The 25,641-nt window shown below is 42.2% G+C and overlaps 1 protein-coding gene across 1 annotated transcript in view; it reads right to left on the bottom strand.

Annotated features, from left to right (window-relative positions):
• cntnap5a (contactin associated protein family member 5a) overlaps positions 1–25,641 on the bottom strand; it is a 113,894-nt gene that overhangs the window by 59,701 nt on the left and 28,552 nt on the right. The window contains 5 exon segments of the mRNA XM_030428846.1: positions 4,833–5,100; positions 10,022–10,165; positions 14,471–14,655; positions 15,254–15,457; positions 21,281–21,428. Coding sequence (XP_030284706.1) covers positions 4,833–5,100; positions 10,022–10,165; positions 14,471–14,655; positions 15,254–15,457; positions 21,281–21,428 — 949 coding nt within the window.

Raw genomic sequence — 25,641 nt, forward strand, 5'->3', positions numbered from 1 at the left:
GTTACCCCTCTTGCATCACTTCTTGATGTGCCCCCACAGTGCAGTAAAGAGGAGTCAGAGAACAGTCAGAGTTGGGCGGTGGGTTCGGTGGTTAGATCCGTCATTCTCTGGACTTTCCCTCCGATGGCCAGAGTTCCCATCACAATTGTGACCAAGAGTCAAGAAGGGTGTTTTCAAGTTATGTCACTTAAATTACACGTATGTAAATGAGATAACTTATGTTATGTGAGTGATGTAGTCAGGTCACTTACGTTGTGTGAGGTAAGTAACCCCAACCATGGCTATGAGTGAAAAATCTGAACAGAGTAACTGTGTTTGATCCCAAAGTAATATTTGTCCTGAACTTAGAGCTATTGTAAGTGCTATTTCTTATTCAGAAAAGCGTCCAATCAGGATAGAGTTCTCCATAAAGAGGCGGTCCTGTCGGCTCGTGAGGATCCCGCTGTTTGCTGCTATGTCTGTCGTGTGGTGATGTAAAGAGTCGGGAGGGGATTGCAGCTCTGAAATGGCACGGAACCTAGCCAAAACGACGACGGCTCTTACACCAGCCTAACCCGTGTGGGGGTTGTACGTCTGAAGCTTAAGGCCACTGGCAAGCCGCGGCTGTATGCGACGAGCTGGGAATGGGAGCGTGTTGACCACATCGCTCCCATCCTTGCCTCTCTTTAACGGTTGTCTGTCAGCTTTAGCATTGATTTTAAGATTTTATTGCCGACTTTTTAAAGCTCTGCAGGGTTTTGGTCCCATTATAATGCTGACTTACTGCTACCCCCATGAGCCTGTATGTAACCTTAGATCCTCAGCTGCGTCCCTCCTGTCGATCCAGAGGTCCCACCTCGTGACGTCGTTATTTGTTTGATCACTAAGGTGCTTCTGTCCACTTGCACTGTTATTTACTAGTTTTGCTTTTATGTGATTATTTTGTGTGAATATTTTGTCATATACAGGTACTGTATGTCTTGTTTGTAAAGCATGTTATTATGATTATTATTATTATTATCATTATATTCATGCACCACAGGAGCAATTATGATTTATCAGCAGTGACACCAGCTTTCTCTGCTCAGCATACCAGTCATAGAGACGATTTCCAGCGGGGTGTGTGTGAGTGTGTGTGAGGCTGTGTGATGCACCCTTTTAACATGGGACTACCATCACTTCGGGGCCCTAATGTAATTAAAGGATTTACACCCCCCCATGTCTGTATTTGATGCAGCACATTCACAAAGGATAATTCTGCTTTTTGCAGACTAGATCCCAGGGATTATGTCTCAATACTGTTAAAACTGTTGCTGGCCTCTGCGCTGAGTAGCGAGATGAGCCCCCTGAATTTGTAACCGAGATGCTATCGGCGCTCTTGCTCAATAATAATTTTAGCTGTGACCTTCAGAATTCCAGCCGAAAACAAGCCAGGAATCCTAATGAAAATAAGTGGCTGAGTAAATGGATCAAATTGCCCAAATTACTGAGAAGTCAATTCATATCAAAGTAAGATCAGACTCTTCTCCTCTTTATTCCGCTAAATTAATTTGCAGGCAAACTTTTATTTATTACAAACAACAAGATGACTCCAGGTGATTTTCCTCGTGTGCTGCAGCTCTAAGGCTCATGGTCCCTGGTGCAGTTAGGTAATTTAATGCAGCTTGAGGTAAATTATATAAAAGGGAATATTGTCCCTTAGCTGTGGTTGTCTTCTTCATCTATATTTCCCCGCAGCCTACCATCTGTTCAAAGTCTGGCTTCCCCAAACAATCAGGGTTATCTCTATTATCTTTGCTAAGCAATCCCATTCAGAGGATTGAATGATATTATTCTCTGAGTATTTCCAAGAAAATAAACTTTTTTTTGTATTTTATTGAGGAGAGAGGTGATAAAAGTAAGTTGGATGAAATGACTTTGAACTCAGTAAAGTAAAGCTCACAAACAGGCAGCCAGGTGGAGTGGGAGCAGTGCAGGCTGGGGTCAGCGGGTTGTTGTGTCTCCACTTCATAACACGTTAAATAAAAAAAGAATACCCCAGTGTTTGTATCCAGAAGGTCGAGTTTAAAGGGCTAGTTAGAGTTTTCTGAGGTGGGGTTGCATGATGTACTGATCCATAGCCAGTGTATAAGCTTGAGTAGATAGTGGTCAACACGCCCCCTGTTTGGACAAGCTGCAGGAGTATAGGTGTAGAAAGATACACAATGTTGTTCTGCGGACGAGGGCAGCGGCAAAATGTCTTTAGCCACTTAAAAGATGGCCCACTTCAAAAAAATCAGTGCGAATTGAGGTGTACGCTATATTTAGAATATTTTGCACGCTAGATTCAACCGCCAGACAGCGCGTCCCTTCCACACTATGCATGTCACTGGCCGCTGCAGATCAGCTGTTTGGGTCTGAGATTCAGCAGTTCACAGAAGAAGAGAGGTGAAGAGTGTACAGAAGAAAAGCTTTGGGAGAAAGATCTGTTGAAACTGCATTTCTTTACTTTGTTGTGTTGTTTAATTCATTTTCAGGTATTTTACCGCCATTTTACCTGATGGTCGGTTGGAGCAGAGCTCTTCAGCAAGTATGTCTATCTGGCTTATTTGGCAGGGATCTGGACCAGTGCATTAGGTGTTGTTTACGCTTCAGAAAATGGAGTGGCAAAAAGGGCTGTCTGATTGCAAGGTCAAGGTGATGTGCTGAAAATATTGTAAATATAGTACACTTAAAGAGATATCGATTTCTTCAGGTTGGCATGTTTTAGGTCGCTAAAAAACGTTTTACTGCTGACCCCATCAACAGCAGGACATTGCCTCACTTCTGTGCCAGTTCTGCTCTCTGCTTCTTTAACTGGAAGCGTGCCGGCCGCCATCTACTGCATGTAATACACTGACTGTGCACCTCATACAGCCCCACTTTGGAAAACCCAAACTGCCTATAAGGTTATAGGTCTTAAATCACGGCTACATAATATGGGGCCGGAGTTGGTCCACCACAAAAGTCCAATATGGCCCGCCCGATGTTCCAAGCAAAAAAATAAGGAACATCAGTGTAAACCCAGAGTTTTGCTTTCATAATGGCGCATGCTCTGCTGCAACAGCACAGACCTTGTGGCTCCACACCACGTCTTGCCTAAGTGCTTTCATGTACTGTAAAGTGTTTTTTTTTTTCACAGCTGACCGATCAAACGTGATCAAACTCTACAACGCAGTAGAAGCAAATCATTCTACTCGCTATTGTATGGCTGATCTGTGATGGCCTCAAATTACAGCCTGACACCGGCCACGGGTTGCTCACCCACAATGGACAGAACTCCTGCTGCACTGAAAGTGTGCTTTTGTAATTGCATTGTCTGACTGATGGGTACGGTGCTATGAAAAAGAATTTTCCCTTGGGATAATGCAGTCTGAGTCTACAGAAATATGATAAACCTTTTTGTGAGGTAAAAAGGCTCTTTAAATATGTAGGATCCCTAATTATACACTGTTTCTCATAATCCCTACATGGCTGGCTGAGTGGCAGTCAGGATCCAACCCTCCACCGTTTTGCATCTTTACAATGCGATACAATAAAGCAGGTGTTTGGTTTTGGCCCACCGCTCTGCATTTAGTTTCACTTTTGTCCCTCCGAGGGAAAAAAAAGTTTGGCCACCCCTGTTTTAGATTGATGGATTCAGGATTAGGACTACATTACAGTCCAAATCTATTTGAGCAGTAGTTCCATCACCATTTCCACCCTTTTTTTTCCTCACAGGGTTTTTAATTAGTGCATAAATTAAAGTCAGTGGTTCACTTAAATTGGCCCTGTGGAGTTGTCTCGTAAGAAGTTGTGTTTACATTCAGTGTTGCTCACAAAAACAGATAGTGTAAGTCCTTGAGCTCTAAGAGGCGCATTAAGTGCATTTAATTCTTAATGAAACACGACTGCTTTTAAAGTATCTTAAACCCAACGCTGTTCAAATCCATGCTTAGTAGCTTGCAGTCTTCTTCTTCCCTGCCTTTGTTGGCTGCATATACATAGTGATGAATGGAATAGGGACGCCATTAGCAGGACTGCGTATTGCAATATACACTAGCATGCCTGTGTGTGCATGTTCACGACACATCGAACTGGGACCCACTCAGAAAAAATAAGGAGCTCTACGGAGAACCTTTGAGCTAAACCATTTTTCATTTTACTGCTCTTAAATATTTTAAACGCCAAGAGAGGCAGTGACGTACACTGTGTTCTGTTGAACGCCGAAAATGTAAAGTAATTGCTTGCGTGGTTAGAAAGAGATTATTAAAATGACTCACAGCATAGTAGTGATAAAGCTCCAGTTTTAAAACAATAAACACAAGGCAAAAACTTAATTTAAGTGTACTGTAGGTATAAAGGGAACAAAGTTAAATGTAGGGAAGCGGGGATATAAAGACTTCATCACAAAACTCCAAAGACTCCAGACGAGCTGTGGTGAATTTTCCTTTTTGTGTGAATTTCCTCACAAGTGACTTGAACAAGCTGTCTAGCTCGATAACTCCTGTATCCATTTACCTCAATCAAGACAGTTTGACTGTTTTTCATTAAAAAGGATATTCGCGAGAAAAGATGTGTGCCGTATCTGTTCTGTTTCTTAACCGAATTCTGCCTTTGTAGGAGTTTTGGGCATATTTTGATTATCGGAATAATGCAACAAATCTCATTTATTTTGGCTAATCCTAACTCTCGGATAATTGTGACATGAAATATTCATACGCCTCAGTTAACAATAGAATTCAGTCTGTGTGTGTGTCTGAGTGAATAAAGTCAGGGACAGTCCTCACTAACACAGTTATTCAATTCCTGTTTTCATGTGTTTGTTTGTGTTTATGTGTGGCCTGTGGACTCACCAGCAGAGACCTCTGATTTCTGCCGTCCTGAGTTGTGCAGGGTCAGGTACAGCCGGCTGTTGCTGATCTGCAACTCCAGTCTCTGGGGCTCCGGGTTCAGCTGCACAGAGAGCAGCAGCCCGTCTGGGTTCCACGTCCGAAACTGGAAGCGAACAGAGAAACCCCCAGTGGCAGACGCTGCTGACGGAAGTGACAGGAAGCTGCTGCCGGAGCTCACGAAGGTGCAGGCCACCAGCTGGGGCTGCGAACACGAGAAGGTCACATTGCCCTGGAGGACGACAGACCCAAGGACACAGATTAACATGCGTCTTCAGCTTCATGTCCCGCGTCTCATGGGAAACTCATTCTGATATGTCTGGAAATAAATGTTGATATGCACAATAGGGAACAGATGGGTGAAGACCCATGAGCAACACTGTGACTTTTACTGTAACCTTTACCCAGTTCAACTCAATTATTTGTCATCAATTGTCGACAAGCAGTAATTAATCATTAGAATGACACAATTTGCCACATTTTTGTTATTTTACTCTTTTTAGTTGATTTTATATATATATATATACATATATATATATACACATATACATATATATATATATATATATATATATATATATATATATATATATATATACATATATATATATAGTCAACCCCCTATATAATCAAGAATTTGACATTTTTGTCCATGTATGGAAACTGAAGTACATTTTGGAAAGACCCCATTGCATATCTTGGTCCAGTCTGCAGAAACTAATTGTCACCCCCAGGTCACACTCCCACAACAGCTTCAAGGGCTCATAAGCAGAAGTATCTGAATACAGCTGTAAATCAAAAAACTTTAAAATTATTCCTTGAAAAGATTTGGCAGGGATCATGACATCTTCTAGCTCCGGCAGCTTCAAACGAATCTCCTTCTTTAAAACACACTCTAATGATGGATTCTGAGGTATTTCAAAAGATGCTTAGGAGGAAATCAGATCAAAATCAGATCTAATTTGTTCAAATGATTTTAAAGAGTCAGAGATAAGCAAACCTGCACAATCTGAGAGACGCCTGCAAGTGTGGTGCCAGAAGAGACCAAACAGAGATAACAGAAGGTATATTCAAATATTTTCTCACATCCCTGCAGGCCAGAAATGTGTAGTAAATATTCATGTCATCATTATTTTGGATCCATACTAGTGATATTCTAACCGATTTCAATTCAAGATTGTAGGACTTTGACATTTTGGGATATTGTTTTTGTTTCTAGCCAGGGCCAGAAGAGATTGATGCAACTTTTATATATTATAATTATTATACAGCAGATGATGCACTTAACTGAAAGGTACAATAAATATTTTTGCTGCAAGGGTTCTTTCTATTATAGCAAAAACAAACAAACAACTGAGCTGCAGCTCAGAGCGGTCCAACTGTGGAGGAGAGAATCAGCGCAGAGCCAGACCTTCTGGAGAAATAAACACATCGGAGTCTCCTCTGATTTAGAGCAGTTTACTAAAGGGAGGAGATTCATCTTTAACTCTAGGGAATATAAAGTGGATTCATCTTCAGTCCTACTTATCAACCTGACTGTGGATTCAGTGATGCGTGGAGGTGACCTCTATTATCAGCTGGAGCTGGAGGGGAAAGGTACTTTGCTTCATGACGGTAGCGCTACAGATTAAAGAGGGGGGAAAGAAAAGAGAAAACCAGAGTCCCTGGTGAGTGCTGAGTTCAGTAATTGACCTGACCTGACTACAAACACAGATACAACCTCGGTTGTGTGCAGTAAAGTCATCTGATTGATGGCAAAAAAAATACTCATTTTTGTTCATGGGTGGTGAACACACCATTAAACGACCATGTGTCTCAGGCACCGATGTTTACAGACAAGGCACTCTTTTACAGTTTTATTCACACAATAAGTCTCACACACCATCATCCTTCCTCACTCGCTGACTCTCTCCAAGAAAGTATAGCAACGAAGCAAATAAGAGAAAAGGCTAGATTTGCCCAGCGTATCACAAATCACAAATCAGTTCAACCGTCCTACCATGACAACAGTGTGTTTTACAGGTGCTTTTAGGCTTGTTTTCATTAGGGTTAGGGTTAACTGTTTCCACCAGTTTTCAGTCTTTATGCTAAGCTAAGAAAACCAGCTGTTGTCTGCAGCCACAGCCCCCCACATCTAAAAGTGTTTTCCATTTTCTTATCTGACTTCTGAGAAGACAGCGAATAAGCACATTTCCCTAAATGTTGATGTGCTATTTTCAGAATTGCATATGGAGCAAAATAATTGTAAAAAAAACATTCTAAAGTACTTTCCCTTTTTGTCATTGAGCACAGTCATTGAGTCAGAGTGGTTCATGGGCTGAGTGAACTACAAAATAAGGATAAAAAAAATAAATAAAAAAAAACGGCAATAGACCCTTTCTATAAACCATAATGGGAGAGTAGCCAATATGTATTTTTACACACACACACACACACGTATATATATAAATATATATATATATATATATATATATATATATATATATATATATATATATATATATATATGTATATATATATATATGTATATATATATATATATATATAAACCCATTTAAGTTTACATTTCAGTTTAATTGTGTACAGTGAAGAGGTTGTGTTAGGTACAGTCAAACACAGACCAGTCGTGTCTGCTGAGGTCAGAGCCCCATCAGCTGTGGTGCCTGCAGGGCAGCACAGAGCAATCACAGCTCTTTGACTCTCAATGTGATTCTCTCCCATCAACCTCAGGGAGATAGCCCCATTGAAATTCCATTACAGCTTCCATCATGACAGTTTCTCTCCACCTCTCCGCCTCTGTTGTCAGTAAAGGCCTTTTAACGCAGCAATCAGACGTTAAAAGGCAGCGGATGTCTCAGATGAGATGTGGCTTGTGGCTCTTTGGCCGACCAATCTGATTTGTGTGGGAGGTCGACTCCTCAAATGAATCCATTCACACACTTGGTCTTAATGATATAGTCGTAGGGATCACAATGGATGTCATGATTGTTTTCACATAATTCTCTGCTTCCATACCAGAATACGTTAAATCTGACAAATCAGATACAAATCGGTTGAGATGAAAATGTGAAACCTCACAGCACGGAGAAACTAAAGCATCAACGTTAAACACACTAGTGACGCGGCAATATCAGGAGTCAACCATTTTAGTCCAACACAAATATCTAAACAACTACTGGGTGGGTTGTCAGGACAGTTAGTAGACATGTCCATCCATCCTCTGGATATACTGTAATAACTCTGTTCATCACCTGACTTCAGATAACCCAGTGACATCATAATGTCAATTTATTTTGTCATAAACTCATTTAAATATTTATTCTGTAAAATTACAAATTTTTTTCCAATAAATACAGTACAATCGACTCCAGTGACATCACTCAGTGGCTGAATTGCATTGTGGGTACTGCAACGGAAGACCAATGCGTTGTATAAGGACGGTGATATCTCTGGTTGTGGATATAGGTGTGTACATTTTGATCATTTGTCCATACTGAGTCCAACAGTGTTATAGGAGTGCATAGCAAGACCAGTGGACTGCTTTCCAAAACCACCTACAACAACCACAATGCAACTTGACTTGCCACTGAGTGACATCACAGAACACAATTTATCCGATTACATGCAGCTTCCTCTGTAAACCTAAAAGGATTTATACTACTTTTTCCCACATATGTAGTAGAACTTCGCAAGACCTGTAAACACACTTGAATATGTAAAATTGGTGGTATTATTCTTTAATGACATTCTTAGCAGCCCAGTAGTAGTGTGTTTGCGTTGTGTGTAGTGGAGATGCCGAACATGGCAAACATAACCTCTGCAAAACATCAGCATTTAGCATTATCACTGTTAGCGTGCTGATGTTGGCATTTAGTTGTGCTTAAGTGCGGCCTCATCCAGCTGCTAGCATAGTGCGCATGTTAGTGTCAGCCTTTTTGTGCAGAGCGGTGAAAGATTACAACATCAACTGCATGTTTCTACACCCTGTGTCTTAGTTTAGTTTTGGCCTGTGTTCATAACATTACGTTTAGTTTAACCAAAACATGGTGGAATTGAGAACGAAACGTGCAACATTACAGACTGTGTCGTGAAATCTTTACAGTAGAGCAGTCGGTACAGTTGAGGGTCTGCAATAACCCAAAGGGCATTAGCAGACAGCCCTCAGCAGGGAAGCTGCATGTGGATGTTTACCTGCACGCACTGCCCTTTCATTCATATGCTGTTGGCTTTTCTAAATGACTTTATTCATATATAAATCATTGCCCAATGCTGACCTTTTAAGTCAAATGAACAGAAACTCTTATACGCCTGCCGTATATGAACGCACATGGAACCCACATTTATTGATGTTATAAATCTGTAATAAGTTCATCTCTGGATGCTACTCCAAGCAGACACGGCGGTCTGCACTGCAGCTTTATACACCCCACTGCTAAATCAAAGAAATACACTGAATCGGATAATATTTATATATATACAGTATATATGCAATATAAATAAAGGTTCACTTGTTTCCTTTTAGTGTGCTCTCCCACTTTCTGTCTTTAAATATCATTAAAGCCATTTCCGTCTCAAGCAGAGATTCTCTGGTCTGTAAAAAAGCTTTCAAATGGCAGAGTGCTTTCTCACATCTGCGAGCTTTTAAAAGCAATAAATCTGTTTCTTGGAATAGAAACAGAAGAACTGTACGGAGCTCAAAGAAGTCATATGGACTGACCCAACCTGGATCTACAGGGGAGGCAGAAGAGTTTTCCTGGCCTGGTACAAAGGCTGTTCATCTTGATCATCAGAGACATATCAGTGTAATATATAAATAATAGTCATACAAAAATGCAAAACATATGTGTGTAACACTCTAACAGGGTCACCATACAGCAATTTATTTTTCAACCTGTTCCTGGTGTTTAATAATCAAACGCAATACTTTAATCCGTTGAGTTAATACAGAATATTTTCTAAAGATGAAGATGAAGACTCATTATCAGCATGGTTCTCTTTTCATCCAACTCAAGCGCTTCATGACAAATCTATAAAAATATCGGACACATTTTACAGCACGTATGGAGCGAATGTGGGCGGACAAGCAGCTGAAGCGCTAAAAGCGCGTGCTAGAATACCTCAAAGCTGTAACTCTGAAACTCCATGCAACTCACCACGCTGTGTATCTGAGGCTTGCGTCTCTTCGCCAGATCTATGACATTGATTCCGTTGTAGTAGAGGTTTTCCATGCAGCCGTGGAAGTTCTTCCTCAGAAAGGTGCCAGGTTTACCAGGCAGGGGGATGCCTCCAAAACTCAGCTGTCAAGGAAAGAAAAGCACAAGAGCTCTATTAACACTGGATACAGACACTGGTCCTACATAGTGACATAATGAGTAGTAGGGAAAAAAAAAAAACGAAATAAAATGAAATTCACATTCTGTTCTATTATCTGCTGAATGATGTAATAATACTTTTTGCTACTTCAACATGACAATAACACCATTAGCCAGTGAATTGTGAATTCTTAACAGGGTGGTGGCTCCATCTGCACACACACCCATAATCCACTCTCAAAGGACACTGTTACAGAACGCTTTACCATAACTGTGATATTTCTAACTCCACAATTCCATTCCGTCCTGTTATCTCCCCTCCCCCCCTTCCATCTACAATGTCTCTTAATGACCGCGTAATGAAGTAATAAGTAAATACACCTCGTGATATTTTTGAAGCGATCTGAGTTTATTCAGGTAATCATGTTTCTCACAACACAACACAAGGGAGGACATGTTTAGTAACATGACCCACACGACCACTTGGAATTCATTACCATCTAATTCTTTGAAGGACACCCTTTTACACAAACACAGACACGTGAGGGGCCAACGAACATTATTGGAAAACTGCAGGCAGCAGTGTGCCTCTACAATCTGTGAATACACACTTCTTCTTCATCACTGTGCACGAAGATGACATGAATCTATGGAGCATAGAGAATTGAGTATTTATGCTCTATAGATTAGAGAATATTATACTGAGAGAAAAAGGCGCAAACACAAAATCTGTTTACTCCTGCACCGCGGATTCATCAACACACGGCACAGTTAAGCAACTGATTCTTCAGAACCAGGGTCAGGGCCATAGATTCCAACTTGCAAAAATCTCAGTCAGGATCAATAAGTCAGGCTGACTAAACAACCATATGCCACTAAACAACCCCTCTGTCCCTGCACTCTGGCCGCGAATACGAGATGGAGATCGGGGATGGCATCCTCCCTCATCCCGGCTCAAATTGCCCACTGGCCCCCATCCACGGCTAGTGGTTCTTAAAGAAAATGTTTTCACATTGTGCTTTGGAAGAACTTGGCAGGCTTGCACAGAGTCCTCACTTCAACCCTATCAGGCACCTTTGGGATGAACTGGAACTCTGACTGCGAGCCAGACCTTATCATCCAGCATCAGTGTTGGACCACACAAATGCTTTTGTATCTGAATGGGAGCAAATCCCTGCAGCCAGCTTCCAAGCTGTTTTTGAAATTCTTCCCAAAGGAGCGATTAATGTTGGGATAACTCTGAATGCAGCAGCAGCCTGGTCAGCGGCCTGGAGCTCCGATGCTCTACCGACCCCTCTAGTGTTTGTCTGGGATGCGAAGAGCTCCACAGTCAAGTAAGCAGCAGTAGGTAACATACACCGTACGGTCAGACTTTACTGTTAAAGCTTGATGACAAACAAAGCCACACATTGTAACATTAATACATGACTGTTATTAGTGTTTAAAAAATGGGCACAGTTTGGTTATGTTTAGGAAAAGATCATACTTTGGGTTAAAATAATTATGTTTAGTGACTCACGTCACGTGATATAGCTGACATAGTGATTCTGTCTGTCGACATCTGCTGGGAGAGGGATCCTCCTCTGTGACCTTTTAACTGTTGAAAGGCTTTTTAACTTAATATTGCAAGTTTTTCCTCGCTCAAATTGAGTGGACAGGGGATGTCGTTCACTGTGCAGATTGTAAAGCCCGCTGAGGCAATGTGATCAGTGGCGGTTCTAGACCAGTTTTAATAGGGGGGCCAGGTTGGGGCTGGCTTTTCTGTTAGGGGGCATATACAACCCGGGAAAAAAGATAAATCCCTCATTCAGACAAAGCAGTGTTTACAATTTCAACAATTTTGATTGGGTAGTAAACTGCTGAGACACTTTATTTCTGCCTTTCCCTTCAGAACAAAATCATTGCAAGAAATCTGTCATTGTATTATTAATGCAAACTCCCTGGGGGCCACAGGGGGGTCCAGACTCAGAGTTACGGGGGCAATGGCCCCTGTTGGCCCCCTTCTAGAACCGCCTCTGAATGTGATTGTGATTTGGGGCTATGTAAATAAAACTGATTTGATTTGATTTGAAAAGTCCACTCCCCGACTCTGACTTTTCTCGCTTTTTAGGCTACGGCACTAGAGGGGAACTTCAAGAAGTGACCATAGACAAGTAACTACATTGTCAAAATTATCAGTGCAGGGCCGCTGACCAGGCAGCTGCATTTAAATTGTTGGACGTGAGAACATTGTTAATAGCATGTTGGTGTTACATCAGCGTGTCCACATACATTTGGTCAATCCAGGAGTTAATCTGTGTGTCGTGTGTGCAAATTCAAACTGCATCTATGGGGGTGATATTTTTATGAACTCACCCTTTTAGCTAAGCCCTGCCCCGAGAGTTACTGCTGCTCTGTCTGACGACTTCCCATTCTAGCACTGCATAGTTTTGGAAATGCTGAAAAGAATGCTAATCTCTAAATTCTTTAAAAATGGAGGATCACTCGCTCCCTTGACGCGCGCACGCATCAACTCGCATAATCTGCTTTCATTGTTTTCTATTGTAGTCTCCTAACTGGCTGCGAGCGACGAGCATGATGTGGCGTGCCATTTAGAGTCTGAAGTCCTGTTTTTATTACATATATATATTTTCACTCCTGCCGCTCGTGTTGGAATCGCAATACAGGCGAGGAACAGTTGATTTATGAAGTGGAAACTGGGAGGTACATAAACAATATCGCCCCTTTTTTTTCTGCAAAACCTAAATAAGGGGCCAGCTGTCACCTGAGGGAGAGAAACATCTAACTATGACAGTATCAAATGTGTATTTTCCGTTTAGAATGTACAGACGTAGGGAAACAGGCTGTCTCAGCAAACTCCCCCATCTAAACTGCAGCTAAGTGTCCAATCTGATCTGTGCACAGCTGATAGGTACGTGGCTTGTTTACAAACGCAGCAGAATGAATATTTAACAGATTCAGTGTGGATAGTGAGCGCCTGACATGTTGTTCTCGTGCACAGGTTTGGGTAACGTGACTTTTAGGAATAGCTCATTACGTTACAAGATAACTTCCATTAAAAAGTAACTTGTTGCTGTGTAATCTACCAGGAAAAGAAAACGCGTTGTGGGTTATACTGTCCAGGCAGCATGTAGCCAGCTGTACGTGAACCTTTGAATGTACTGACTCTACTGGCATTTTGTAGCCTTCTCTATGACCCACAATCAGTAACTCCACAGCCTAATGTCAGGAACGACAGATGCAATAAAACATTTACATCTTTATTCTGCTAATAATCTGACAGAGAGCTGGGCAGAGGCAGACAGTCTTAGGCACAGCTGTTTCAAAGAAACAATACAGCACTGGCTCTTATAGCCAGTATATGATTTTAAAATGCAACTATTGTAAACTATATTTAAAAAAAAACACATTCTTACACACAAACTGTGTCAGTGCATGTAGGCTTTTGGAACTCACAGACTCACCCAGCCAATGTTCTGTTCTCTCTAGTTTACTTTACTCTAAACTAGTGATTTGAACTCAGGAGAAGTTTTTTTTTCTCCTGTGGAGACTAGACTGGGGTAAAGACTAGACTTCCGACGGCCTCTCCACGGGCACACTGGATGGCAGCAATTCTTTCCAGTGATGGATTACTTTCATGCTTGATTTGCAGAACTAATGTGTTACGTTACTCCTAACAACAACAAAAAAGTAACCTGAACACTGGCTACGGATTACTTTTCAGCAAGTTACCCCCAAAGCTGCTCATTCCGTTCTGACAGTGTTAGAGCTCCACCACAACAAATCTGAGGAGGGGTCATGACAGGGCTCGCTGTGCTTCGACTGGACAACTGCTCTCTGATGGAGGGGTCTCGTGTACAGTCAGTTAAAGGGTTTCTGTTGAATTACTGTTATAGGGCATAGCTTATAATCTCTTTTTTTTAACACAGTTTGGAACTTTGAATAACTCATAATCGTGCAAAGTTTTTTGGAAGTTGACAGCGTCTCTTATTCCTTTGAGACAACAGAAATAACTTGTTCCTGCTACTTTTCTGGTTCTCTCAGTTCCATCTTTCATTACAGAGACGTAATTTCAAAGCATGCCCCTTCCCCAGGGCCTCCATACACTAGACTCTGTTTACCATAGTGCTCCGAGGCGTATTAATAACTCCACGCTCATCGCTATGTTAGCAATGATAGGGTTGTCTGGCCCGCACTGGATAAATTCATTAAGTGATAAGCTGGCATTTACGAGGCCGTTCTTGCTACCTCACCTCCAATTTATGTTATTCAATCATCACATGAACTTACCTCGTAGTCCACCTCCAGTGAGTGTCCCTCTCCTTTGGTTTGAAAGTGCTGTGTGTGGGAGTCCACGGTGAGGTTAACCTGCCTGTTGAAGCGCTCCATTTGGACAGAGTGCCAGTGCTGGTCATCCAGCAGACTGCCTACAGTAACTGCAACACGGCCGCTGCTGAACCTCAGCCTGTTGTCGTCTGGAGGAGCACAAAGAACACAGAGGGAGCACGGTTAGCAGCTTTAAATCTTTGACAGCGCGCCTGGAAATGTGTAGGCAGCACTCGGAACACCATGAACACACGCTATTGTGTCTGATCCAGTTGCTCAAGTGATGAATTCTACAATAGTAATGCTAAACTGGTTATTTGGACGGTGAATTACAGCAAAGTAATTAATTACTACTCCTGTAATCAAGTAGGTGTTGATGCTATTGACCAACACAGAATGTCAAAAGGGTTTAAACTTCTTGATTTTGTCGTCAGTCGAATGCCTTTTGCTCGGAAAACTGCAATCTGTTTCAAAGATAGTTATCACTGCAATTCGAAGGCAAACATTTGGTCTTTGGTGTGTTGTGAAAAACCTCATTACGAGGTGGAAATGAAGTGAGATTCACAAACGATAACCACCGCCCCGCTGTAATACCTCTCAATCATGAAAACATCCCCCAGAATACACCTCTTTTAAAGTCTTCATATCTTCTCAATCTGGTGAGAGGCCACTCACCACATTCAACCGCGAGACTTAACTCTGAGGAAATACAAAATGGATTTTTGCGCTAGACTTTGGGCAAAGCACCTAAGTTGAGGTAGAGGTCCAGTCTTCCTCGGTGAAGCTCCAGGGTGATATAATCTCCTCTCTGCCCCTCTCCATGCAGTAAAACACCCTCCGCCTGGTGGCTCTTGAAGCGTAGCGAGATCACGTCCTTCACCGTTGACATGGACTTCTGGTTGAACCGGTAGAGCAGCGCACTTCTGCCGTCAAAGTCTGCCACATACGACTCTGAAAGAAAATCGAAATAACTGAAATCAGCATTGCACACAGAGCTTTTCAGTGAACGGTATGGAAAATGGTTAACACTTCATTTCACAGGTCCGCAAACGTCATGTCGGTTAAGTTACATATTCGAAATGAACTTCTGCTCATCATGCCATTTTAACTTCGTTTCACCGTAGTTTTTGTATAACTTCGCCTCAGCAGGCCACCACATTGAAATGAGCTGCCGCAGCTTCATTTCCAAATAGTTTCCGTCCAACTTGTTTCTGCAGTTTGGTCAATGAAAACTTTTTTTTCACAAATTTTATCACCTCAGCTAACCCAACTCTGGAACAATTTTCCACAGATGTAATATTTTTAATATTCATCTTTTACCAATTGCTAATTACCAAAAGGAAGAACTTCATCTTCAATAATCAAGTTACTGATTTCACATTTTAAAAGTTCCATTTTCCTTAATTGCCTGCTGAAGTCTAATTATGAAGTCTTCACACCAGTCAGGTTACATTTTTTACGCTTTTTATATTTTGAGATGCACAAGTTAATATTCATAAGTCACCGCTTGTGTGTGTGTGTGTGTGTGTGCGTATGTGCGTGCATTTGTGTGTGTGCGTGCATGTGTGTGTGTGCGTGAGTGTGACAGAAGGAAAAAGTCTGATTTTTGATTGTTGAGTTTGTGAGAATGCAAATGATTAATACAACTGTGCAGAAACCAGTTGGACATTAAGCTGCAACAGCGCACTACAGTGTGGCGGCCTGCTGAGGGGAAGTTAGCCAGAAACTAGCCGGAAATTAAAACAACATGACAGGTTACGCAGAAACCTGCTGGAGGTGTCCAGTAAAAGAAGTAAGGTAGCAATTACCGGCTTTTCTATGACCTGCTTGCTGGGAAATATAAGAACATTCGTATGAAAATATACTGGGGTAATTTTCATTCAGTTTTGAGGTAAATATCATTGTAATGCCTAGCTGCTTTAAAGTATATGTTTTTAAATAAATATGACTTGGTAACAAAGAAATGGGGACCTGTAAACAACATGCTTTCCAATAATGGTCTACATGCAAGTCTGATTTTTAAAGCCGCAACAAAATGCTTTTGTTTATTGTTCACTCGGGCGCCCTTTTGGACTAAAGATAATCATGGCGAAACAACGTTAAGTTTGTGTTTGACTACAGAGCAGCATCTTTTCTGAGACTCCACAGCTCATTCTCAGCACTCTGTCCTGAAAAATGTGTTTTAATTTTATGGCTTACCATGCCAAGATAAGACGGACAAAATTACGAATAACTGCAATATCGATAGCCAATCTTTTTACTGATGGTCCTCTCTGCTTGTGTAGGTGGTGTCAGTATTAAATTCAGACTGTTTCATGACCAGTTCACAGTCACTAGTACATTGCAAATGTCAGTAATATGGAGTCACAGTTTGGACAGTTGCTAAAGCAATTGAGTCAGAACATTTTGGACTACATCAATAAAAAAGACAAGGAAAGTCACAACAGGATAAAACCTAAAAATACACATACTTCCATCAGACTGCACTGAAAATGTTGTAAAATTCTTACTGTACTCTTATATAAATCACATTTTCTGTGTATGTGAAAGGCTCAAATTTTGGATTGGTTTTAGAATCAAATACAACTGGTCAACTTTGGTGTATAGACAGTTTACTATTACTTTTACCAAATCTAGTGCTGGATGGTAGCTAGCAGAGTCGGAATGAAAGAGTTTTGTGTGTGATAATACTCTGTAACGTTGACATACTTTCCGTGGCATAAATCATGAGAAGAAAAATAAGAAGTAGTCGTGTACTGATAAGAGGAACGCCAAAAAACGCAAACAAAATGGCAACAAACAGAGTGATGAAAGCAGATGACGTTGTGAAAAGTGTTGGCGAGGGCGATAACGCAAAATGAGTTAGGACAGGCCTTTTGATTAAGGCAGAACACAGCCACTGGCTGCAATCATTAGATTAGATTCAGTACGAGAGAATAATCCTTTCAGCATCACCGCTACCAAAACAATCAAATAATTAAAAATGTAATTAAGTGGCAGCGGCACAATGGAGTCAATAACAAATAAATGCACAGGTTAATCAGTCTGTACACAGTCTGTCATGAGACATGCAGCCCTGTTGATCACTGTTACACTGCGGCGGTGCTGGGAGGCCAGCTGCTATACAGTAACCAGAGTGACAAAGGAAGGAGTACCGTACTCAGCCTTTGTTCTCCTCACAGCACCAACAGCAGCCAGCTCGCTGTCAAAATGGAGAAAATCTCAATCTGTAATATACTCTCTATGTTTCACCCTCCTCATTCATATACAATGGAGTTCAGGGAGTCCTGAGGAATATATTTGAGATCAGTTAATAGTATGGGGGCCGCTCTCACAGTCACCTCCATATAATCCTGCTTCAGAGAGACACCCCTGTATAGATTACAGACTGTAATGCAGCAGAATGAGCAGCGTAGCGGTGAAACTCTCTCTCTCTGTGCGATGGCAGATGACTGTGACTTCATTCCTCATTCATCAGTCACACTGTTATTTATATCGCCAGTAGTTTATACACACACACACGTGCACTTGAAGAATATACTGACCAGTGGAAGAGGAAGACGTATACGAGGAAGCATTAGTTTTATACCTGCTTGTCTAATATTAATACGTTCCACTACTGTGTGTTGGTTAGACATCATAAAAACTGATCACTGTGGGATATTCTGACTGTGTTTCACACTGCATTAATTCACTGGCTCATCTAGTTAGTGCTGCTTCACAATGCGTGGGAGAGTGTGTCACTGAATCCCCATTACATGTATTTTATTGAGGTTTGCTCATAAATGCTGCTGTGTGTCTGAGCAGCATCTCGTTCTCTCCGCCGTGCAGTCACAGTCTAGTTTGTCGGGCACGGAAGTGTGGAACCCATTAATGTCAACCTTTATTACTCAGTGTCCTGAGGTGGTTATCCTCGAGAAATAACTGGCTTGAGTTATTTCTGTTTTTCTTTAAAAACGACTGAAAGAAAAGTTATTTCATTATCTTAAGATGATTCACAGCCTCAGTTGAGGTGGAACACACACCGGAGTCACGTGATGCACTTTGGCACACCTGCAGCTGTTGTTTTCTATATGCGCCCACCCACCCACCCACATGCACACACGAACGCACGCACGCACGCACGCACACAAACCCCCACACACACACACACACACTGGGATGTCTTGGCTCTCCTCAAGGACCGAAACGCCACAAAAAAAGCAATTTTTAACACTCGCTCCCAGGATTGGCACATCCCAGCCTCTGTTCCGTGACCGATTCTTCTGTCTGGCAGGCACATCTGGTGTGTGCTTCCCTCCTTGAAGCCAGCCCGTGTAAGTCACACTTTATGAATAGGCCCACTTAGTTCCCCCTTGTCCGTTAGGTTGTGGCAGAGAACAATGACTACACGATGCATCCCACACGGACGGACTCTCTTTCGTACGGGAAGTATAAAAAAACATGTCATCCTGAGGTTGAGATAATGAGGTGTTTATCTCAGGATGACAGCGTTTCATTGAGACAAGAAGATAATTAAGTAATGATGGGAAAGATAAACATGCAAAGTAAATTATGAATTTGGCATTAATTGGCTGGCTTGTGTTAGAACCGTGTTAGTATTAACATCAGCAACGTAATGATTTAACTAACAAAAGGAAGAGTTCACTTATTTGTTTACCCCCACGCTGGATGAAAATGTCAGGTGAGGTTTTCGTAGTCCACATTTCTGGAGCTCCACAGCAGAACATGATGCAGCATTCTCCTAAACAGCTGAAGTAGCTGGAGACTTGTTTCACAACATAATGAAAAACAGCCGGAAACTGGATTGGCACACTGTAGAGTGCATACCTCGGCCAAGGCCTGACACGCCTTTTTGTACTCGTAGATACCAGCCACTGGAATATGCCGGAGTTTAAAAAAAAAATCTAATCTAATTAATGGAAATGTTGAAAAAGTGTTAAAATGTTAAAGAAAGTGAGAAAACAATTCTTGGATCCGACCTGTTATCTGGATGTGCACCAGAACTTAACGGAGTCTTTTCTGGGCAGAGACCCATCCTCCATCCAAATGTTGTGTTCAGCTGCGTTTGTGTAATCCTGCTGACAAACCAAACAACCGACATAAAAAGGAGGCCCCATTGTCTAAAATTCATTTAAAAGGAGGTTATTCTCTTTTTCAGATCAGTTTGAGATCTGGAGGCTTCCTGACATATGGATACCAGGAGGTATTTTAAACTATTATTTCTGTTGTTCCTCACAGTGCCGGCTAATTCAGCTGTTTTAGTAGAACAATGTGACATCTTTGCTGGGTAGCTCCAGCAATGTTTTGTGGAATACAAATCATCACCTGACTTTCAAGCAGCACGAGCGCTAGTAGGATGACTGAATTTACACTGATGGGTGAACTTTTCCTTTGAGACAGAACATAAGGCATACAGCTCGGCCTGCGCAATCCAAGTCTCCACATGCCCTGAAATCCCTGATTTGAAAAGGTTTTATTTACACCCTCGATGCGTCTCATGAACTCACTTCAGATGAGGCGTGTGCTAACGCTTTAAGCTTAGCAGCTACAGTTAGGATTTTGTTTTAGAAAATGACATAATATGCATCTTTCCAAATCAATCAAGGATCTCAGGGCTTCCGGAGACTTGTATTATAATGCAGACAAGCTGTGAAGCCACTTGACATTAGGGCTATTATGTTACTGTCCATATTGCAAGAAATTTCATCCACGATACATCACGATATCTGTGTCACTGAAGAAATTCAGAATTTATTGACTGCACTGAATCCATTTCACAGGAATTACAAAACATTGTCAATCAATTTCACATGAATGACAGCCAAGTAAACAAAGAGTATATTGCACAGTGTCTCTTCTTAACACACACACTGACTACAACTATCATTAAATATCGATATGTGTGGGTTTCGGAGCTGCTTAAACCATTTTTTAAAATTTTATTTGGTTGTATACCTATGTTTGAATAAAGGTAAAGTTGTCCTCTGAAGAGGGGTGGTGGTGGTGGTGGGCCAAAAAAAAAACATTTTTAAATATCGATATTTGGCACCAGTGTATCGATAACGTACCTTAAGACGAAATATCGCGATATATCGTAGTATCGATATTTTGACACACCCCTACTTGAGGTGAGTATATATATATATATAATATATATTTCTTTTTTTCTTTTTTTCTTTAGTTGTTGTTGCTGCAAAGCTCCAGACATGTTTTGTGGAATACATCAGCATGACAGCAGCATTTCTATTCATAAGCCAACCTCGCCTTTCAAAAAATCAGCTGCACTCAACACTCAACACTCAACACAGAACACATGAAGTCTATACTGCGACACACAATGTCTTCACCCTTCATGGTCAAAGTAATGTTTCATTCAAGTGTGAAAAAGACGATGCTGATGTTGATGATTGGAGCATTTTTTTTCAGCCACAGTGTCAAACATTCAGTCTGAAGCTGCTCGACACTGGTTTGAATTTTCAAGTTTTATCCCGCTAGCATTTTAAATGTGAGGAGAAGCGTGCAGATATGTGTTTCACACCCTGGCTGTTGCGGTTTTGATTCAACATACCACTGCTGTCGGGAGTATCAAGCAGCGTGTTAAAACTGAGTGAAGAGAAAATAGTCCTCATTACTCTCCATCAAGAGCGTGGCTGCAAAGCCGGATGCACAAATGAACAAATCCTTCTAGGCAGTGTAACTACAGAGGGCTTGATGTGTAGACTGAGTGCTTTCAGACTCTGGTATTAACTCCAGGATGTGTGTGTTACTCACTGTAGGAGCAGCCGTACACCTCCACTCTGAGGCCCATCCAGCCGCTGGGGTTCCAGTCGCGAGGGACGAAGCGCAGGAAACGTGTTCTCACTGGGTGGGACAGCTTGTTCTGGACGACGGCCTCCGAATTCGTATTCCCGACAAATCTCTGCGGGAGCAAGGAGGGACAAAGATTGCAGTCATGATGGTGGCATAAAAGTGATGTAAAGCAAGTGACCAAGGCTCCGGCGAGGAACAAAAACGCCCTCAGATTGTAAGTGAGTAGTAATATTGTTTCACCAGGGAGTGGAAAAGTCTTTTTTAGCTGAATAACTGAAATATAAGCAGAATAAAGAAACAATCTTAATCCTTGAATAGCACGGACAACAACAAAGTGCTGACAAAGCAAAGCCAAGGGCAATGTCTTCTTCCTATCCTTGAACATACTATTTGATGTAAAGTGATAAGAATCGTTGTGTGGTCCAGAAATATGAGAGCATCCGTTCAAGAGAGTCCATGTGAGGAAAAAAATCACCACTCAGACAGCCAGGGGCAATATACGGGCTTGAGTATTGTGTTTTCACCCCGCGGAGCTAAAAACAAACACCTCTGAGTGCAGCGGGGAGATGTCATTCTTCTTTTTCTATCCCACTCCTCTCCTCCGTTCGGCCTGCACCAGACAAAGCCGGGGGACACAAACAGAAACAGAGAGAGACGCCGACAGAAACGGAGACAAAGAGCCGCTCCTCTCCAATGACTGATTACCAGCTCCTTCATAACCGATTCTAGGCAGGTGACATATCAAATCAATAAGTACTCGTACTATAAAGAACTGAAAATATAGATCATTGACAGCGGCACTCCAGGGTTTTGTGAATAGTCTCCATCTGACAAGGCCAATCATTCACCTCTCAGCAACAAAGGAAACACAAAGACCAGTGGCACAAATGACCATCCAGTCCTTTAAGAACGCTGCACGGCTGACGGATCAGTGGAAGCACCAGGATGCTGCCTCCTGGTAGATAATCAAGGCAAACCGTGCAACCGGTAAGGCTGTTATTGTGATTTATGCCACCACTTTTCTCGTTTTGAGCCAGCCACTGAGAGGAGCCTCGTGGCTGAATCTTCACACGCGTACGGGCCGGGCTTATTTACACATGCCGAATAATTCACGTCCGCACAGGAGGGATTAACAAATAGCACCGGGGCTTACACATTTGGTCAAAGCCAATGTATTACTTGAAGCAGTGCAAGCAGCTTTTAGACCAAAGGAAATAAGAGAAAACGCGTTGGCCTCCAAAAAAAAAAAGAAAAAAAAAAGACATGCATATTCACAACGCTGGAGCTTTCTGAATGCTTTCAGTCTCAAAATCTCATTAGTCGCTGGTGTTTTATTGGGAATCAGGCTGATGAAAACTCGCTGCTGTGCTTGTCATGCAGGGCTCCAGCCATGACCTTGTTATTCTCAGGCTTTGTGTAAGACACTGCAGCAGAAGACTGTTTGATTGCTCCGCATTCAAAAGCTGTAATCTAAAGCCCCTGCAATGTGATTTCAAACACATATAATGATAATCAGGACCAGAGAATTAACTCTAAAGATGAAGTTTGGAATAAAAATGTATTTGGTTGTTTTCTACTGACTGTGTGGGTGACGATTTTCCCAGTCTGACTAGGTTTAACCCCTGAAGTTTCGAAGCTGCTGGGGGGCCTTGAGATTATTATTTTCTTATCGACTAATCTGCGATTAACATGTGTTGGTGCTAGAGGTCCCCCGACATCTCTGCTGACAGGCAGCTTTCAGTTAACATGGCCAGAATAGAGAGAAGAGAACAGCTTCCGAGAAGTCAGAGGCCAGTTAATGACAGGGAATACAGTACAGAGGTGGTTTTGGTAGTTTGGCTCAGCACCCCGGTCTGCTAACTGGGCAGCTACAATTAGCAGCAGTTAGCGCTACCTTTAGTAACAAAGCCTCTGGTGTCTGCTAACTGTCCATAGCTGTGGCGGGGCAGCCAGAGAAACAACAAATATTTTCTCCTAGAAATAAGATCCACTCTGAAGAAATCAGTGAGCAAAAGAAAATCAGAAATGATGCACGAGTTATAAATGTGTGTTCCTGTAAAGTAATCTGGAAGGCCTGGTGCGCAGAAACACTCTGGTGGCGCAATAAGGGGAGCGTTTATTGGACGGAACAGTTGTATGTGTCCCTGCACAATTTCTTACAATTTTTCAGGAAACAAAAAAACTTAAATTTACCATTTAGAACACTTACAAACAACTTGTTTGCCATCGTGTTGCCTGATACTGGCATACAGATGATTCTGAAAAGGTGATAGTAACTTGAGCCAGCTGTCGTGGTGGATCGGGTAGTATCAGACTCTGGGAGGTAACAAGAATACCTGGTCAGGTTTAGGAGAACATTGTTTGCGTTATCCTTTCACGATGTTAAACCCACGTTGCAAAGAATTACTTCTCCCACGTCTTTCTCGTCGCAAAGTCATGTCATTACATTGACGGTACTGGAGCAACATTAATTATGATTCTCCAGCAACGACACCAACACGGGGATATCAGATTGTTCCATCACAGCGCCGGAACGCATTTTAGCACGCCGAGCAGAAATGCTCGCGAGAACAATTGCACACACCTGGTATTTACGTGCGTGTGTTTAGAGACTAATTCAATGCCATAGAGGGGCTCCATTCTTCACTCGTCATCAGTCTTTGGCCTCTCTTTTTTCGGTGCCGCTCCAAGAAACAAAAAACAAAGCATTCAAATAGCGATACGGCTGTCGATTGCCATGGCAACAGTAAGCTTTGAAGCCCCAACTGCCACACACACACTGAATCAGAAAACTCTTATTGGTCTATGGAAATACGTGACATCAGCTTTTTTTTTTTTTTTTTTTCCCCCCCTCCTGCACCCTGCCCACTTCCAACCAGAGTGAGAAGCGATGACAGGAACAGAAATGCCACAATCCTTCAGGTGAAAACCGAGCCGGAGTCAGAAAACAGGGCTTTGTCTCGCCTTTGAAAGGGATCAGAAACAAGATGGATGTCGAGTGCAGGCTACATGTTTCTTACACAGCTTGTGAAACTCTGCTTCGCAGTTCTGTCCTCATCATTAACCCCGTCTTTCCACTTGACTCCCAGCTGAATGTCTGGAAAATCTAATGAACCCAATCAACTCTGACTGAGGCCGCAGTGCAATCATTCTCACTATCCATTAGCTGAAAAACTCACACACGTCAGCATGAGTCATTAGTATTCAGGAGCAATACCACTACAAGCACACCGCCGAGGCTGCCCTCAGCGATGACGTTTGTTTTTTTTTCCACTTAGGAAAAAACTTGCAACAGAACATCCTGTGTGTTCCAGCGGGGAGATGAAGTCTCGGAATAAAGGCCTGAGGGTACTGAAGACTTTCCAGGGGTCCAGAGGACCGAGCTGGGTCCTTACCCACGCAAACAGTCCTAACCCCACAGTGACTTCATTATTTCTATTTATGTTTCTGTCACTGCGTAACAGACTCTCTTCTCATTCATTAAGACTCTTTACTCATCCTCTCCGGTGATGAGCTCCCTTGAGTCACTTTTCCTTTGTGCTGCATACAGCGCAGGCACATACGTTTATTTTAATCAGTTCGCTGGGGGATAAATCCTGCTGCTGGCGAAGAGGAGATACAATATTCCGAAAAAAAGGTCACTGCCCCGTTAAACGCCCTGAGGGAACGCGAGGCGAAGCCACGAGTATGTGACCTTGCCATGAGTGGAAATACCCCAGCAATCCCTTGATCACCTGTCAGTCAGCCAAAAGTCCCCTGAAAAGGATCAACAAGACCTCAGCTATCTCCCCAATATCTTATCAGCAGAGGGCCTGACATGTTTCTGTTAAGTAAGAAAAAGGCTACCGCACCTACTGAGTGAAATTCCAGGCTAGGTTAGATGAAGGTGTTGTGTTGTAATTATATCAATTTCTTCAATGTACAACACGATTTGCAGCTGCCCCGGCATCCCTGCGAGGCTGTACCGAGGCACAGTGATTGTGTTGACATCAGCACGGTGGCTGTGAGGATCGCTGTCCAGGGTGCTGATTCTGGAGCCGTCCTGGGTTTTCACTGACATTCACACCAGTGAGCACAATCCTGCCAGCAGAGAGTATACGGGCGGATAGCCTGCCCGATCAGCCTTGTCATTTGTCTAACCAAATCATGCAATAATAGAGTGATTTAGTTCAGCGGTTATACAAGTGGGGTCTTGGGACCCCTAGGGGCCCTTGAGGGGGTTCTAAGGCGGGACAAAACAGGGGATCATTTATTTTCACTGTACTTTCATCCATAAATATGTAAAAGTCAGTGGATGACACTTTCTGTTATAAACTCAAAAG

The sequence above is a fragment of the Sparus aurata genome, chromosome 9 (genome assembly GCF_900880675.1).
Source record: "Sparus aurata chromosome 9, fSpaAur1.1, whole genome shotgun sequence".
Classification (NCBI taxonomy): Eukaryota; Metazoa; Chordata; class Actinopteri; order Spariformes; family Sparidae; genus Sparus; species Sparus aurata.